General features: G+C 45.7%; 1 protein-coding gene across 4 annotated transcripts in view; it reads right to left on the bottom strand.

Moving 5' to 3' along the window:
* Positions 1-5,648: 5,648 nt before the first annotated feature.
* The window catches only part of LOC140362214 (uncharacterized), a 48,209-nt gene continuing 35,894 nt past the window's right edge, over positions 5,649-17,963 (bottom strand). For 2 of the 4 annotated variants that reach the window (XM_072448304.1, XM_072448305.1), the window contains exons 7-17: positions 14,336-14,458; positions 14,130-14,239; positions 13,431-13,573; positions 12,516-12,766; positions 11,457-11,901; positions 10,333-10,501; positions 9,193-9,297; positions 8,266-8,316; positions 8,142-8,196; positions 7,653-7,832; positions 5,650-6,144 (exon numbers count right to left, since the gene is read on the bottom strand). In XM_072448304.1, the coding sequence (XP_072304405.1) occupies positions 6,134-6,144; positions 7,653-7,832; positions 8,142-8,196; positions 8,266-8,316; positions 9,193-9,297; positions 10,333-10,501; positions 11,457-11,901; positions 12,516-12,766; positions 13,431-13,573; positions 14,130-14,239; positions 14,336-14,458 (1,643 nt within the window). In that variant the 3' untranslated portion in view covers positions 5,650-6,133. Of the gene's footprint in view, positions 6,145-7,652; positions 7,833-8,141; positions 8,197-8,265; positions 8,317-9,192; positions 9,298-10,332; positions 10,502-11,456; positions 11,902-12,515; positions 12,767-13,430; positions 13,574-14,129; positions 14,240-14,335; positions 14,459-17,963 lie in introns of all 4 variants that reach the window. The other 2 variants (XM_072448303.1, XM_072448306.1) reach the window with 2 other exon arrangements.

Below are 17,963 nucleotides of genomic sequence, written 5' to 3'. Positions count from 1 at the left end.
GTCGAGGCCGCGGCCGCGAAAAGCCTGCTCCTGGCTCCCTCCTTCCTGTTAGCCGCTCGGTGCTAACGCGATGCTAACGCGCCGCTGCGGAAACCTACGGGGGGGAAAAAACATAAACAAACGGCGTTTCCGCACGGTCACGGTCGGTCACGGCGGCGCGAGACAAGAGTCCGCCGGATGTAGAAGTGATTAAACGCGTTACCGGTTGTGACAAATGCGCCGTTTTTTGAGCGGTAAAGCCGTATAGTCGCTCCAGCGCCACAGCTAGCGGCGTGACGTGCGCGAGGGACTCATGCGCAACACTGAAGTCTCGCGAGGCTTCACGAGGTTTCACGCGTGACTTCGCGCGTGTGCGGGTCGCGTTCGTCTTTAACTCGTTTAACCTGTTGCGTTACTGGTTCTGCAGCTTTAGAAGAAGCAATTCTATACATTAAAAAAAATAAACGTATTAAAAATGATAATAAAGCAGGGAGCAGGGGTGGTTCACAGGGGGGGCTGAAGGAGCAAACACGGGGCCCAAAGTGTGGCCAACATCCATGAATTAAAACAGAAATCCACTTTATAATATATTTTAGTCTGTGTGAATTTAAAAGGGTAAATCATAACACAATATTTTTCGATCAAATGCAAATTATTGTTGGGGGCCCCTGGGATCAATGTCAACGTTTATAATTATAAAGTGCACTTACGTCATTAAAAGCCTGAAATGCTGTACAGAAAAGTGCATAAATACAATCAATTAAAAATACAGAAACATTTAATGAACAATAACGACTCAGCTCAGCTCGTGTCTAAAGTCCAGAGAGAAAAGGAGGGTTTTATTTAAATGGCTCTTGAGACAGATCTAACACGTGGACATTACACGGTCACAAGGAGCAGTGTAAACAAATGAGAGGATTATTCAATTATCTGAATTGCACAGGAGTTTATCTCTTATGTTCTGCAGAAATACAGAACGTGTAACCTTGTGTAAGCAGTACTCAGAGAAGTACTCAGAGCAGTCTTCAGAGCAGTACTCACAGTACTCAGAGAAGTACTCAGAGCAGTATTCAGAGTACTCAGAGAAGTACTCAGAGCAGTATTCAGAGAAGTATTGAGAGGTGTGGATTCTAGAAGAAGATTTTGATGATTTGTGACTTGATAAAATGACCACACAATTTCTGGGCCCTCGTCTGGGCCCCTCGTGTCCTCGTTCAGTGTGTTTATGAACTCAAGTTGAGCTCCAAAGGTTAAAGCTCAACTCTATGTTTACTCTATGTTTAGACCTGGTTTAGACCTGGTTTAGTCCTGGTTTGGACCTGGTTTAGTCCTGGTTTAGACTTGGTTTAGTCCTGGTTTAGACTTGGTTTAGTCCTGGTTTAGTCCTGGTTTAGCCCTGGTTTAGTCCTGGTTTAGCCCTGGTTTAGTCCTGGTTTAGTCCTGGTTTGGACCTGGTTTAGTCCTGGTTTAGACCTGGTTTAGTCCTGGTTTAGACCTGGTTTAGAGCTGGTTTAGTCCTGGTTTAGAGCTGGTTTAGTCCTGGTTTAGTCCTGGTTTAGATCTGGTTTAGACCTGGTTTAGTCCTGGTTTAGACCTGGTTTAGAGCTGGTTTAGTCCTGGTTTAGTCCTGGTTTAGTCCTGGTTTAGACCTGGTTTAGTCCTGGTTTAGTCCTGGTTTAGTCCTGGTTTAGTCCTGGTTTAGAGCTGGTTTAGAGTTGGTTTGGTCCTGGTTTAGTCCTGGTTTAGTCCTGGTTTAGTCCTGGTTTAGAGCTGGTTTAGAGTTGGTTTGGTCCTGGTTTAGTCCTGGTTTAGTCCTGGTTTAGTCCTGGTTTAGAGCTGGTTTAGAGTTGGTTTGGTCCTGGTTTAGTCCTGGTTTAGAGCTGGTTTAGTCCTGGTTTAGTCCTGGCTGTGAAATAACTTGGTCATTTGAAATGAAAAGAGTTATTTAGTTATTTCTGAATAGAATTTGACTCCATGAGTATTTCTAGATTGATGATCACTTCCAGGTTTTTGACATTTTCAGACGTAAAACTAAAACAACAGAATATTTTGGTTCAATAATTTTGCATTTTGTCCACAATATTTATTCAGTCAAATGAAAATTCAGCTTGTGGAAAGAGAAATGAATCAATAGATAAGATAAACTCACCTGAAGCTTCTCTGGTCCTGGTCCTGGTCCTGCTCCTGGTCTCAGTTCTGGTCCTGCTCCTGCTCCTGGTCTCAGTCCTGGTCCTGCTCCTGGTCTCAGTCCTGGTCCTGGTCCTGCTCCTGGTCTCAGTCCTGGTCCTGCTCCTGCTCCTGGTCTCAGTCCTGGTCCTGCTCCTGGTCTCAGTCCTGGTCCTGCTCCTGCTCCTGGTCTCAGTCCTGGTCCTGCTCCTGGTCTCAGTCCTGGTCCTGGTCCTGCTCCTGGTCTCAGTCCTGGTCCTGCTCCTGCTCCTGGTCTCAGTCCTGGTCCTGCTCCTGGTCTCAGTTCTGGTCCTGCTCCTGCTCCTGGTCTCAGTTCTGGTCCTGCTCCTGGTCTCAGTCCTGGTCCTGGTCCTGCTCCTGGTCTCAGTCCTGGTCCTGCTCCTGGTCTCAGTCCTGGTCCTGCTCCTGCTCCTGGTCTCAGTCCTGGTCCTGCTCCTGCTCCTGGTCTCAGTCCTGGTCCTGCTCCTGGTCTCAGTCCTGGTCCTGCTCCTGCTCCTGGTCTCAGTTTTGGTCCTGCTCCTGGTCTCAGTCCTGGTCCTGGTCCTGCTCCTGGTCTCAGTCCTGGTCCTGGTCCTGCTCCTGGTCTCAGTCCTGGTCCTGCTCCTGCTCCTGGTCTCAGTCCTGGTCCTGCTCCTGGTCTCGATCCTGGTCCTGGTCCTGCTCCTGGTCTCAGTCCTGGTCCTGCTCCTGCTCCTGGTCTCAGTCCTGGTCCTGCTCCTGGTCTCAGTCCTGGTCCTGCTCCTGCTCCTGGTCTCAGTTTTGGTCCTGCTCCTGGTCTCAGTCCTGGTCCTGGTCCTGCTCCTGGTCTCAGTCCTGGTCCTGGTCCTGCTCCTGGTCTCAGTCCTGGTCCTGCTCCTGCTCCTGGTCTCAGTCCTGGTCCTGGTCCTGCTCCTGGTCTCAGTCCTGGTCCTGGTCCTGCTCCTGGTCTCAGTCCTGGTCCTGCTCCTGCTCCTGGTCTCAGTCCTGGTCCTGCTCCTGGTCTCGATCCTGGTCCTGGTCCTGCTCCTGGTCTCAGTCCTGGTCCTGCTCCTGCTCCTGGTCTCAGTCCTGGTCCTGGTCCTGCTCCTGGTCTCAGTCCTGGTCCTGGTCCTGCTCCTGGTCTCAGTCCTGGTCCTGCTCCTGCTCCTGGTCTCAGTCTGGTCTGGATCCTGGTCCTGCCCCTGGTCTGGATCCTGGTCTCAGTCTGGTCTGGATCCTGGTCCAGTTCAGAGTGAGTCACAGTCAGATCTTCTGGAAAGTTCCTTTAAACCGCGGCTGAGTTTCACGTCTCAAACAGAAATACTTCATCACGACATCACGAGACGGAGCCAACACTTTGGGTTCTTCACACGTTTGATCTGGAAACTCAAACAAACAAACAAACAAACAAACAAACAAACAAACACGTTTACACTTTCAGACCATCAATCAAAGCTGTTTCTTGTGTACTTACAGCGCCCCCTGCAGGCCGCACCACTCACTCAACTTAAAATATAAAGACGTCGTCTCAGAACAGCAGTTTTTAGCTTTATAATGTCACTTCCTGTTTGTAATAGATGACATCACAGTAGGAAATTACCCAGAAAACACTGGGCCAAAACTCATCTAATAAAATAATAAAAAATATATGAGAGCGACTTTATTTAGTTGAATTAATGTTTAGAGTCAAAAAAGTTGTTTCTTTGTGTAAATTCTGCATAAACTTTGACTGGAATGTCCCTGGTGTGATGTCACTTCCTGTCCCTGGCGTGATGTCACTTCCTGTCCCTGGCGTGATGTCACTTCCTGTCATTTTCCACAGATTTTTCATCATTTTCTCCACAAATTCCTGCTCGATCTGTGTGAAACTATCATTTATACGTACGACAGGTATAAACACACCAGATAAACCAAAATTAGAAGATGGTAAAAACCCGTCGTGGCCCTTTAAGTCCATGAACTCTTTTATGAACTCTCATGTTGATGCTGTGATTGACAGATGGAGTCACATCCACGTGAAGAAAACATCGTCTCACGTCAGCGTCAACCTGTGGCCCAAGAGTTCACCTGAGGACACGCCAGACCTGGACCTGGACTGGCCCTGGACTGGACCTGGACCTGGACCTGGACCTGGACCTGGACTGGACCTGGACCTGGACCTGGACCTGGACTGGACCTGGACTGGTACTGGACCTGGACTGGACCTGGACCTGAGCCTGGACCTGGACCTGGTCCTGGACCTGGACCTGGACCTGGACCTGGACTTGGACCTGGACCTGGACTTGGACTTGGACTTGGACTTGGACTTGGACTTGGACTTGGACTTGGACCTGGACCTGGACCTGGACCTGGACCTGGACCTGGACCTGGACTTGGACTTGGACCTGAACTTGACCTGGACTGGATCTGGACTTGGACTTGGACCTGAACTGGACCTGGACTGGATCTGGACTTGGACTGTGGTTTTGACGTGTGTTTGTCAGACACATTCACGTTCTCGCTCTGTCGTAAACTCTGTCGAGTTCACCTGAGGACACGCCAGACCTGGACCTGGACCTGGACCTGGACCTGGACCTGGACTGTGGGTTTGACGTGTGTTTGTCAGACACATTAACGTTCTTGCTCTGTCGTAAACCCTGGAGCTGGACTTGGACCTGGAGCTGGATCTAAGCTTCTTTGCACTTCATTTTGTGGTTTACAAAATGGTTCTAAAATACTTTCAACAAAATGTACTCAGTATTATATATTTTCCTCTTACTTGAGTCATTTCTTTGTACTTTTATTACTGTCCACAGCTGATTTCCTTCCAATATGAATAAAAGTAACTTGCAGCACAAGTGTCGTGGTGTCGCCCTCTGCTGGTCATTTCACGAGCTCCAAACCTGAAATGAACAGTTATTTTTAAAGAGTTTATGACATAATAAATCCAAACTATGGCCCGAGGGACAAATGCAATTATTCTTGGACAGATCGAAGATCTTTAGAAAACAAGTAAATAAAGAATATTTGGCCCAAACAGCGGTTAAAAGTGAATTCTACAGCATTTTTCAATATTTTTTTCTTTTACAGAATCGACATTTTATGAAGCCAATATCAATCATTTGTGTGTTTTATTGAAATTTGAAGTCTGGCTCAAACCTCGATCTCAAATGAAACATTCAAAAACTTTTAAAACAATTTTTTTGTTTTTTTTTTAATAAATCTTTAAAATTGCATTAAATTAGACTTAGTTTTCGTCTCCGTTACGTCATTTTGAACATTTTGACAACAAGTTCAAGCTTAATCCCGACTAAAATGAACTAAAGTGGCTCAGAAAGTGGCTCAGAAAGTGGCTCAAAGTGGCTCAGAAAGTGGCTCAGAAAGTGGCTCAAAGTGGCTCAGAAAGTGGCTCAAAAAGTGGCTCAGAAAGTGGCTCAAAAAAGTGGCTCAGAAAGTGGCTCAAAGAAGCTCAGAAAGTGGCTCAAAGTGGCTCAGAAAGTGGCTCAAAAAGTGACTCAGAAAGTGGCGTTTCCCTTTGAATAAAGCTTTATTGACATCCCCGTGACAGAGGCGGCATTTTTTTTTGTACATTTCAATATTCGCTCGCCAAGTTTAAATAAATCAAGATTCGAGACACAAAAAACAGCAAAAACACTCAATGACGATGCTCAACTGAAAACAACATCGAAGCAGACAAAGAATAATAACACTCATCATCATCATAAGACGCATTTTTCTGTCATATCTTTATAACCTTTTCAATCTAAATTCTTTTACACAGTCGGCTGTTTTAAGGTGCACCGTAAACTCCTCGGCGCTTTCAGTCAAACACCTGGCGACGCCCGTCTGACACTTCTAAACACTTTCAGAGTCGTTTTGGGCAGGAAGTGGCTCCGTCGCGCCGCGTCCCGGAGCCGGTTCGTAAAGTCCATGAGTTCGTCGTGGTTTCGTTTGGCACAGAATGGAGAAAAAAAAATGAAAAAGCGAGTTAATCTCGTAGACTTAAGGCCGGCTCAGCGTGGGCGTGGCTTTACAAGACCTCTGTGGACAAAAGAGAGACAAAAGAGAGACAAAGAGCCGTCAATACGAGCCGTTTGGACCAAGCAAATGTGTCAAAATGTCTCGTTAAATCAATGATGATGCAAAAACAGGCTAAAAACAGGAAAAATGCACGTTATTTGTGATATTAGCCTTGTAGCTCATTAGCCTGTTAGCTCATTAGCCTGTTAGGTCATTAGCCTTGTAGCTCATTAGCCTGTTAGGTCATTAGCCTTGTAGCACAATATCCTTGTAGCTCATTAGCCCGTAAGCTCATTAGCCTTGTAGCTCATTAGCCTGTTAGCTCATTAGACTTGTAGCTTTTTAGCCTTGTAGCACATTAGCCTTGTAGCTCATTAGCCTGTGAGCTAATTAGCCTTGAAGCTCATTAGCCTTGTAGCTCATTAGCCTGTTAGCTCATTAGACTTGTAGCTTATTAGCCTGTTAGCTCATTAGCCTTGTAGCTCATTAGCCTTGTAGCTCATTAGCCTGTTAGCTCATTAGCCTTGTAGCTCTTTAGCCGTGTAGCTTATTAGCCTGTTAGCTCATTATACTTGTAGCTCATTAGCCTGTTATCTCATTAGCCTTGTAGCTCATTAGCCTGTTAGCTCATTAGACTTGTAGCTTATTAGCCTGTTAGCTCATTAGCCTTGTAGCTCATTAGCCTGTTAGCTAATTAGCCTTGTAGCTCATTAGCCTGTTAGCTCATTAGCCTTGTAGCTCTTTAGGCGTGTAGCTTATTAGCCTGTTAGCTCATTATACTTGTAGCTCATTAGCCTGTTAGCTCATTAGCCTTGTAGCTCATTAGCCTGTTATCTCATTAGCCTTGTAGCTCATTAGCCTTGTAGCTCATTAGCCTGTTAGCTCATTAGCCTTGTAGCTCATTAGCCTGTTAGCTCATTAGCCTTGTAGCTCATTAGCCTTGTAGCTCATTAGCCTGTTATCTCATTAGCCTTGTAGCTCATTAGCCTGTTAGCTCATTAGACTTGTAGCTTATTAGCCTGTTAGCTCATTAGCCTTGTAGCTCATTAGCCTGTTAGCTAATTAGCCTTGTAGCTCATTAGCGTGTTAGCTCATTAGCCTTGTAGCTCTTTAGCCGTGTAGCTTATTAGCCTGTTAGCTCATTATACTTGTAGCTCATTGGCCTGTTAGCTTATTAGCCTTGTAGCTCATTAGCCTGTTAGCTCATTAGCCTTGTCGCTCATTAGCCTGTTAGCTCATTAGCCTTGTAGCTCATTAGCCTGTTATCTCATTAGCCTTGTAGCTCATTAGCCTCGTAGCTCATTAGCCTTGTCGCTCATTAGCCTGTTAGCTCATTAGCCTTATAGCTCATTAGCCTTGTAGCTCATTAGCCTGTTAGCTCATTAGCCTGTTAGCTCATTAGCCTTGTAGCTCATTAGCCTTGTAGCTCATTAGCCTTGTAGTTCATTAGCCTGTTAGCTCATTAGCCTTGTAGCTCATTAGCCTTGTAGCTCATTAGCCTGTTAGCTCATTAGCCTGTTAGCTCATACCAGTGACAGGCTGTGGTTTGAGCAGTGCTCCTCCTCCGTTGCCGCCGTCGTCGCCGCCGCTCTGGTTCAGTCCCAGTAGATCCTCAAACTGGTTGTTCTGGTTGAGTCCGTTCTGATGAGACTGGACCCCGTTCATCACCGGACCCTGGGCCGCCGCCCCGCTCGACGCCGGCGTCGCGGCTGGAGAAACAAACGAGCGGGTTTGAACGAGTCGAGCGGAAGTAAAGTTCACTGTGGCGCCCCCTGCTGTGGGTTTAGTACCACAGAGCGCGGCTTCAGGAGCGGTAAACCAGCCCTATTGTACGGTAAAGCGCCCTCTGCAGGTACAGCGGTGGCACAGTGGTTAGGGAGACTGTTCAGGAGGCGTGGCCCGCATAGTGCTTCTCATTTGTGGCCAATCAGAGCAGCCACAGCCAATCAGAGCAGCCACAGCCAATCAGAGCAGCCTCAGCCAATCAGAGCGGCTTCCTGATGACCATGTGTGTTTACCTTTCGTGAGCTCTGCGTCTTTGCCGTTCACTTGTGGAGACGGCTTCACTTCTTTCTGTGGACAATAACACAGAAATATGAATTATGAAATATGAGTCGTCATGATCTGAAGCGTGTTGAAGACCTTTTCCCCGGCGTCGCTCTTCCTCGTCCTCTTCATGATCTCCTCCAGACGCTGCACGAGGACAAAACACGTGTGAAACAAGTACAACAGAATCAAACACTGACTGTCATGATGTGTCCTGTGTCCTTTAGGAGTCATGATGTGTCCTTTAGGAGTCATGATGTGTCCTTTAGGAGTCATGATGTGTCCTTTAGGAGTCATGATGTGTCCTTTAGGAGTCATGATGCGTCCTTGTGTCCTTTAGGAGTCATGATGTGTCCTTGTGTCCTTTAGGAGTCATGATGTGTCCTTGTGTCCTTTAGGAGTCATGATGTGTCCTTTAGGAGTCATGATGTGTCCTTGTGTTCTTTAGGAGTCATGATGTGTCCTTGTGTCCTTTAGGAGTCATGATGTGTCCTTGTGTCCTTTAGGAGTCATGATGTGTCCTTGTGTCCTTTAGGAGTCATGATGTGTCCTTGTGTTCTTTAGGAGTCATGATGTGTCCTTGTGTTCTTTAGGAGTCATGATGTGTCCTTGTGTTCTTTAGGAGTCATGATGTGTCCTTGTGTCCTTTAGGAGTCATGATGTGTCCTTGTGTTCTTTAGGAGTCATGATGTGTCCTTGTGTTCTTTTAGGAGTCATGATGTGTCCTTGTGTCCTTTAGGAGTCATGATGTGTCCTTGTGTTCTTTAGGAGTCATGATGTGTCCTTGTGTTCTTTAGGAGTCATGATGTGTCCTTGTGTCCTTTAGGAGTCATGATGTGTCCTTGTGTTCTTTAGGAGTCATGATGTGTCCTTGTGTTCTTTTAGGAGTCATGATGTGTCCTTGTGTTCTTTAGGAGTCAGGAGTTCTCAGCTTTGTCTGTGTTTAGTTCACTCTCTGACGCTGCATTTAGGCTTTTTATGTAAATAACGGGTTATTTATTATGTTAGTTGTAGTATTTGTACCTTCTTGCGCTCGAGTCGCTCCTGTTCTTCTTTCTGGAAGTGTTTCTCTCTCTCCACTCGCTGCCGCTCCGCCTCCTCCCGCGCCTTCACCTCCGCTTCCTCTCTCTGGAAACCAAACCAGCACAAATCAGCTACAAAACGTCCTTTAAACGTCAAAAAACCCTTTATTTCCTTTACTTTTCTACACATTTTATAACTGAAGGAGACTTGGCTTGACAGAAGCAGCCACCAGGGGGCAGTGCAGGCTCAGGCTGATGCTTTAAGACCAAGGAAATCCACCATGACAAAACTGACTCTCTCTCCTCCCTCTCTTCTCCCCCTCTTCCCACTCTCTCTCTTCTCTCCTCCCTTTCTTCTACCCCTCTTCTCTCTTCTCCTCTCTCCTCCCCCTCTTCTCTCTCTCTCTCTCTCTCTCTCTCTCTCTCTCTTCCCACTCTCTCTCTCTCTCTTCTCTCTCTCTTCCCTCTCTCTGGATTCATACTTTTTTGCGCTTGTTCGTTCTCCTCCTTCTCTCTCTCCTCCCTCTCTTCTCTTGTTCTCCTCCCTCTCTCTTCTCTCTCTCCTCCCTCTCACCTCTCTCCTCCCTCTCTCTTCTCTCTCTCCTCCCTCTCTCTCTCCTCCCTCTCTTCTCTCTCTCATCTCTCTCCTCCCTCTCTTCTCTCTCTCCTCCCTCTCTTCTCTCTCTCATCTCTCTCCTCCCTCTCTTCTCTCTCTCTTCTCTCTCTCCTCCCTCTCTTCTCTCTCTCATCTCTCTCCTCTCTCTCTCCTCCCTCTCTTCTCTCTCTCATCTCTCTCCTCCCTCTCTTCTCTCTCTCTTCTCTCTCTCCTCCCTCTCTTCTCTCTCTCATCTCTCTCCTCTCTCTCTCCTCCCTCTCTTCTCTCTCTCCTCTCTCTCTCCTCCCTCTCTTCTCTCTCTCATCTCTCTCCTCCCTCTCTTCTCTCTCTCTTCTCTCTCTCCTCTCTCTCTCTCATCTCTCTCCTCCCTCTCTTCTCTCTCTCCTCTCTCTCTCCTCCCTCTCTTCTCTCTCTCATCTCTCTCCTCCCTCTCTTCTCTCTCTCTTCTCTCTCTCTCCTCCCTCTCTTCTCTCTCTCCTCTCTCCTTCTCTCTCCTCCCGCTCTCCTCTCTCTCTGTATACGTACCTGTTTTTGCGCTCGTTCGTTCTCCTCCTTCTCTTTGGCCTCCCTCTCTTCTCTCTCTCTCTCCTCCGCCTCGTCTCTCAGTCTCTGTTGCTCGCCCATGAATCGTGCCTCTTCTTCTCTCCTCTTCCTCTCCTCCGCCTCTCGAGCCGCCGCCTCCTCTCGTAAAATCCTGACACAAACACAAGAGTCATCAGACATTACACAAAGCTTCCACTCCTGTTGTATCTTCGAGTCGCGGTAATAAACGTGTTCTGTCCCAATGCTAATGCTAATGCTAATGCTAATGCTAATACTAATACTAATGTTAATACTAATGCTAATACTAATGCTAATACTAATACTAATGTTAATACTAATGCTAATGCTAATACTAATACTAATGCTAATACTAATACTAATGCTAATACTAATGTTAATACTAATACTAATGCTAATACTAATGTTAATACTAATGCTAATACTAATACTAATGCTAATACTAATACTAATGCTAATGCTAATGCTAATGCTAATGCTAATGCTAATGCTAATACTAATGCTAATACTAATACTAATGCTAATACTAATGTTAATACTAATGCTAATGCTAATACTAATGTTATTACTAATGCCAATGCTAATACTAATGCTAATACTAATGCTAATATTAATGCTAATACTAATGCTACTACTAATGTTAATACTAATACTAATGTTAATACTAATGTTAATACTGATGCTAATACTACTAATATTAATGTTAATACTAATGCTAATGTTAATACTAATGCTAATACTAATGCTAATGTTAATACTAATGCTAATACTAATGCTAATACTAATGCTAATGCTAATGCTAATGCTAATGCTAATGCTAATACTAATGCTAATACTAATGTTAATACTAATGTTAATACTAATGTTAATACTGATGCTAATACTACTAATATTAATGTTAATACTAATGCTAATGCTAATGTTAATACTAATGCTAATGTTATTACTAATGCTAATACTAATGCTAATGCTAATGTTAATACTAATGCTAATGCTAATGTCTGAGTAATAAAAGTTGAAATAAAGCCAAAAACAAAGGACTTTAAGGATTAAAAGTCGACCCGTCCCGTGTGTGCTTCTCCTCAGACCTGTTCCTGTGCTCCTGCTCCAGACGCTCCTGCTCGTCCCGCTCGCGCAGCTCCCGGGCCTGTCGCCGTTTCTCCGCCAGCGCTCGGGCCGCCTCCTCGGGGTTGTTGGTGCCCGCCGTCGGCCTGCTCGCGCCCGGGGCAGAGGAGGGCGCAGAGGAGGGGGCAGGGGAGGGGCTAGAGGAGGGGGCAGGGGAGGGGGAAGAGGAGGGGGCAGGGGAGGGGGAAGAGGAGGGCACAGGGGAGGGCGCAGGACCGGAGGGGGATGCTGCGTCTGGGGCCAGGAGCGAGGGCGTGGACGGGGCGGTGGACGGGGCGGTGGACGGGGCGGTGGACGGGGCGGTGGACGGGGCGGTAAGTGGGGTGGTTGAGATAGAAACTGGGGGACTCGGGGACAGAGGCGTCACTGGAGCAGACGACACGACGATGGCAGGAACTTTAGCGGCGTCTGAAACAAACAAACAAACAAACAAACAAATGATACAGGAAAACGATTTATTTTGAACGTTTTTGACAAGTTTGACTGTTTATGTGATTAAAACAAACACAACAAACGTAGATTTTGACATCTGAAATCCTTAAAACACGATAATAACGTCATATTTCTGCACTTTTTTGATTCATTTTACAGTCTTTCTTTGGTTTTATGCAACACTTTAACACTAAAAACGACATTTACAGTCGCGATTTAGCACTTGACACATCGCAATAACATCACCTCGGGAATATCGTCATGGAGATAAACAATATTCATGTTTGTCATTAGCACTACACATACTGTACATATTTAAAAGTATTCGCAGCAAAGGCTTGTTAAAAGAGCCAAGTCTGGTGAAGGTGAATGGACTTTAAAAACACAGAGGTTGTGGATAATCACCTGATGATGTCAAGAGGTGAGACTAAGCATTTAGAGCCTATAATAAGAAGATTAATGATGTGTAATAATTAAATATGTGTAAATGAAACGACCCTGATGAGGAGACATTAAACATAATTAAGCTCTAAAACGGCAGTTACCAGGATACACAACCTCTAGGCTGTAGTTCCCATGGCGACGCTCACCTTTTGTCTCCTCTGCGACGGGAAGCTGTTGCCGTGGTTTCGCCTGGTCCTCTGTCGCCACGGCGACCGCGGAGACTGTGGTCTGGACCCGGGCCGGGGTCTGAGATCGTTTGGGTCTGGGTTTGGTCCCAGAAGTGGGCGGGGTTTTCTTGCCCGGCCCGGCCTTAGAGGAAGCGGATTGGACGAGAGGCGAGAGGGGGCGGGTCTTGGGAGGAGCGGGAGACGGAGGGCGGTTTTTAGGTTTGGAGGCGCTAAAGGAGAGAAGGGAGAAAAGGTTCAGTCTGATTTTATTTTCACAAAAACTCTAAAAACGCAACTCAATAAAAGTGTTTTATTCTGGGACTTAACTTAAAGGGCCGTGACAGGTTTTTATGATTCTCTAATTCTGACTTTATTTGGTGTATTTATACCTGTTGTACTCGTACATTATAGTTTTACACCAATCGAGCAGGTATTTGTGGATACAAATTTGAAAAATGTGTAGAAAATGACAGGAAGTGACATCACACCAGGGACAGGAAGTGACATCACACCAGGGAGACTCATTCCAGTCAAAGTTTATGCAGAATTCACACAAAGAAACTACTTTTTTGACTCTAAACATGAATTCAACGATATAAAGTTGCTCTCCTTTGTCTTTATTTGTCAAATTAAAACATTATGACATTTTATGAGTTTTGGCCCAGTGTTTGCTGGGTAATTTCCTATTGTGATGTCATAATTTACAAACAGGAAGTGAAATTATAAACCTAAAAAATTTGATAAATAATTGGTCCCAAAGGTCGTCATGAAGGTCGTTATGAAGGTCGTCATGGGGACAATGTTTTTAAAATCGAGTCCAGAATCCCAAAATCACAGTGTATTTTTTCTATTATGAGCGTTATCCACATTTCCCACAATCCCCCGCTCCATTACCTGCCGTCCGGTCGAGTCCTCTGATTGGCGGTTGCCGTGGGCGACGTGGTCAGTCTCTTTTTCAGAGTTCTTTCTTTGGACAGGGCGTTCTTCTCTTTCTCGTTCTCCCGCTCTTTGTCCTTCTTTTCCTTCTTCTTCTCCATCTGCGACAGACGCAAACTCTCATCATGTGTTTATTTTGGGGCCTTGAAGGGGTTTACCGGGGTGGAGTTACGGTGTTGGGGGCGTGGCTTAAAGGGTTACCGGGGTGGAGTTACGGTGTTGGGGGCGTGGCGTGTTGGGGGCGTGGCTTAAAGGGTTACCGGGGTGGAGTTACGGTGTTGGGGGCGTGGCTTAAAGGGTTACCGGGGTGGAGTTACGGTGTTGGGGGCGTGGCGTGTTGGGGGCGTGGCTTAAAGGGTTACCGGGGTGGAGTAACGGTGTTGGGGGCGTGGCGTGTTGGGGACGTGGCTTAAAGGGTTACCGGGGTGGAGTAACGGTGTTGGGGGCGTGGCGTGTTGGGGACGTGGCTTAAAGGGTTACCGGGGTGGAGTTATGGTGTTGGGGGCGTGGCGTGTTGGGGGCGTGGCTTAAAGGGTTACCGGGGTGGAGTTATGGTGTTGGGGGCGTGGCGTGTTGGGGGCGTGGCTTAAAGGGTTACCGGGGTGGAGTTATGGTGTTGGGGGCGTGGCGTGTTGGGGGCGTGGCTTAAAGGGTTACCGGGGTGGAGTAACGGTGTCGTGGTCTCTGGGTGATGTCGGGAGTCGAGGCTGAGGACAGTCTCCATCTCTCTGCACTGTTCTGGTGAGAGCAGCTGAGCGGGCTGAAGGCTGAAGACGCACAATTCAATATTTAAACATTTAAACAGGACTAAACCAGGACTAATTCCACTACATAAATGATGCTCTGTTGTGTTGGTGACTCACAGTCGTTGTTGTTGTTGTTGATCAAAGTGGCGGCGCTCCGACTCTTCTTCAGGAAGGACAGTGTCGGCGTCATGAGCCTCTCCACGATTTTACTCTCCCACGGACTGAGGCGCAGGCTGCGGGCTGACACAAGAGGGCGCTGTGAGCATCAACACCAGCCCCGCCGGTAACACGGGTAACACGGTAACATGGGTAACATGGGTAACATGGGTAACACAGTAACACGGGGCTTGGCATGACGGGTTATTTTAGAGCAAGACAAGACGCAACCACAACAATGTAGTGGGAGCATCTACCGTGACTTCAAAGGTGCTCTATGTAACTTTAAAGGTGCATTATGTAACTTTAAAGGTGCATTATGTAACTTTAAAGGTGCACTATGTAACTTTAAAGGTGCATTATGTAACTTTAAAGGTGCACTATGTATCTTTAAAGGTGCACTATGTAACTTTTCTGGTTCGCCAACTGCTAAAATGTCGAGTGACTTATCTGTGGTCACATGGTGCAGACGTCACACGTGCTGTTGCCTCTCGCTGTAAAGATAGTCATGAAACTCTGTACCGGACACGCCCTCTGCACCGGACACGCCCTCTGCACCGGACACGCCCTCTGCACCGGACACGCCCTATGAGCTTTCTAGAGCACGGACTTTGTGTCTGATCCTAAAATATATCACCCGGACAGTTGGAAATGAGGCTCCTTAAAACTGTCTGCAGTAGGCTAACGTTTATTAGCATAGCCGCTAACATTAGCATTAGCCGCTAACGACCTGAAACAGCTCCGCCTCAGTCTGGAGTGACCTCTGTAAGTCCACTGGACCCTCCTGACCACAGGGGTATTTGGGGGCGTGGCAGAAGAGGGAACAGCCCACAGTGAACATGCAGCGTTTGTCCTCCAGGGGGCAGCAGAGGGTCACTTATGACACGTGTACAGACCAGAGAGCAGGTGGTGAACACACAGAACAGTCACATAAAGCACCTTTAAGGGAGAATATTCCTGTTGTTTGTCGTTTAGACCTTTCTTATTTTAGTGGAGATGGTTTTTAGACATAATCAACATAAATAAGGTAAATTAATAAATAAAAGCCATTTTTATCTCTTCCTTTAGTTATTGAGTGCGGTCAGTGGCAGATCGAGTGTCCAAAGTGTTGAAATATATGGGTCACTCATGAGCTAAAATTAAAATAAACCGAGCCTCATGCCAAGTCCTGGGGAAAATAAAGACATAAAAGACGTTTATAAAGACAAAATCACATCATGGAATAAATCTGTTGCATTTATATTTAAGGGACCAAAATGGACCAAAACTGTCATTCAATCATTTAAATCAATCGTTTTTCTGCCACTGATCAAGGCGTTCACACGTGGACTAAACCAGGACTAAACCAGGACTAAACCAGGACTAAACCAGGACTAAACCAGGTCTAAACCAGGACTAAACCAGGTCTAAACCAGGTCTAAACCAGGACTAAACCAGGACTAAACCAGGACTAAACCAGGACTAAACCAGGTCTAAACCAGGTCTAAACCAGGACTAAACCAGGACTAAACCAGGACTAAACCAGGTCTAAACCAGGACTAAACCAGGACTAAACCAGGACTAAACCTGGACTAAACCAGGTCTAAACCAGGACTGAACCAGGTCTAAACCAGGACTAAACCAGGTCTAAACCAGGACTAAACCAGGACTGAACCAGGTCTAAACCAGGTCTAAACCAGGACTAAACCAGGACTGAACCAGGTCTAAATCAGAACTAAACCAGGACTAAACCAGGTCTAAACCAGGACTAAACCAGGTCTAAACCAGGTCTAAACCAGGACTAAACCAGGACTAAACCAGGTCTAAACCAGGACTAAACCAGGACTAAACCAGGTCTAGTGTGAACACATCACAGACAGAAACATGGAACAAAGTGATTTCATAGATTCTCGTGCATCTGCTTCAGTGATAAAAATGTACGAACTCAAAAAAACAAAATCTAGATCAGACTCGAGACAGAAGCTTCAGGATGAGATGGAAAAATCAAAACCACAGAAGCTGGAAACCGCGGCAACAGAGGAAACGACGCTGCGTTCCAGTCGTTCTCCAACTCGGATTTCACCAGTCACAACTTGAAAATTCTCAACCTGGAATTTGAAGAAAGTTTGACATTTGACTAAAATATAGATTGCTCTTTTACCTTTAGTTGTTTCTCTAATGTCTCAGATAAAGTCGTCAAAAGAACGGAAAATCAGACACTAATCGATACTAAAAAGCCCATAAACAGGACAAATTGTGACTAGAATAAGTACAAATGTTTAATAAAGAAAGAACAAATGTTCAGTGTCGAATTGTCCGGAACCTTGACCTAAAAAAGAGCATTTTAATTATACTTTTGAGGGGAAAATGTGTCACGTTTTTGCCCGTTATTCACAAATAAATACATTTGAAAAGCACTTTTAAATTATATTCAGGCTTAATTTGGAAATGGATCGAATTTGACAAACTTTGGACTAAATGTGACTCTTATTTTGAAAAGTTTGTGCCGCGGCTTTTATGCTGTCGAGTTCTTTTTTAAATTTCTATTATTTTTATTTTAAAACTGAAAAATAAATAAACAATGAATTTATATGTTTAATTTTTGTTTCGAAATCGAGATCCGAGTTTGACTTGTTATTATCTGTGAACCTGCTCCTGCCTTTGAGCTTTAGCTGCTACGCTAATGTCGCTGCTACGCTAATGTCGCTGCTACGCTAATGTCGCTGCTATGCTAATGTTGCTAACGGCGCTAATGTCAACAAAAGCAGTCATTTCACTCTCAAAAGTTGATTCATAACTTATGAATGTAATAAAACTCTATGACTGAACTGGATCCGCGCTTTGGGCCGATGAGAGAACCTCCTGATTTTTACAGCTTTATTCTGAGACATAAAATCGGAGAAAACGTCACGTCGCGGTTCAAGTTCAACCGTTACATTTTTAAATTCATAACAATTGCATTGTTTGGATCCAAAACGTAAAGAAGACGCAGTGTGCAACATTTCAGAGTCGTATTGTGCTCAAAATAAAATCTGTTCTCACCTACCCCCTAGCTCCGCCCACATCTCTGTACTACTACACTAGATTCCAGGTCAAACACAAACGTTTAAAGATGTTTTGTATTTTTCAACAGTAAAAAAGACGTAAATGAAAGAGTTTAAAGCCGTTTTCGATGCATTTTGGCGTTTTCGATGAAGCGACCGTTGTCTTGACGATGAAGAAAACGCCGTCGTAAATATAAAGTTGAGCGTTTTTGTGACTTTGTGCAGTGCGGTTCTCTCCTGTTCTGAACATGTTTTATGACAAAAAGATAACGGCCCCTGTTTCTAGGCAACGCTCTGCCTCACACCTCCTCCTCCTCCTCCTCTTCCTCCTCATCACGCTCCCTTACCCTCTCTCTCTCTCTCTCTCTCTCTGCCTCACACCTCCTCCTCCTCTTCCTCCTCGTCACGCTTCCTTACTCTCTCTCTCTCTCTCTCTGCCTCTCCGCCTCCTCTCCCCGTCTCCTTCCTTGCTCCTTCCTTTCCTCCACTCCTTAAATGCTTTCCCTTTCGTTTTTTCTCAACCCTCCACTCTCTCCCTCCTCTCTCCTCTCTTCCATTTTCTTTCC

The sequence above is a fragment of the Eucyclogobius newberryi genome, unplaced genomic scaffold (genome assembly GCF_026437365.1).
Source record: "Eucyclogobius newberryi isolate DKJ021-1_F unplaced genomic scaffold, fEucNew1.0.hap1 SCAF_16, whole genome shotgun sequence".
Lineage (NCBI taxonomy): Eukaryota > Metazoa > Chordata > Actinopteri > Gobiiformes > Gobiidae > Eucyclogobius > Eucyclogobius newberryi.
Note: the sequence above shows the minus strand (reverse complement) of the source record. Positions and strands in the feature narration are given on the sequence as shown.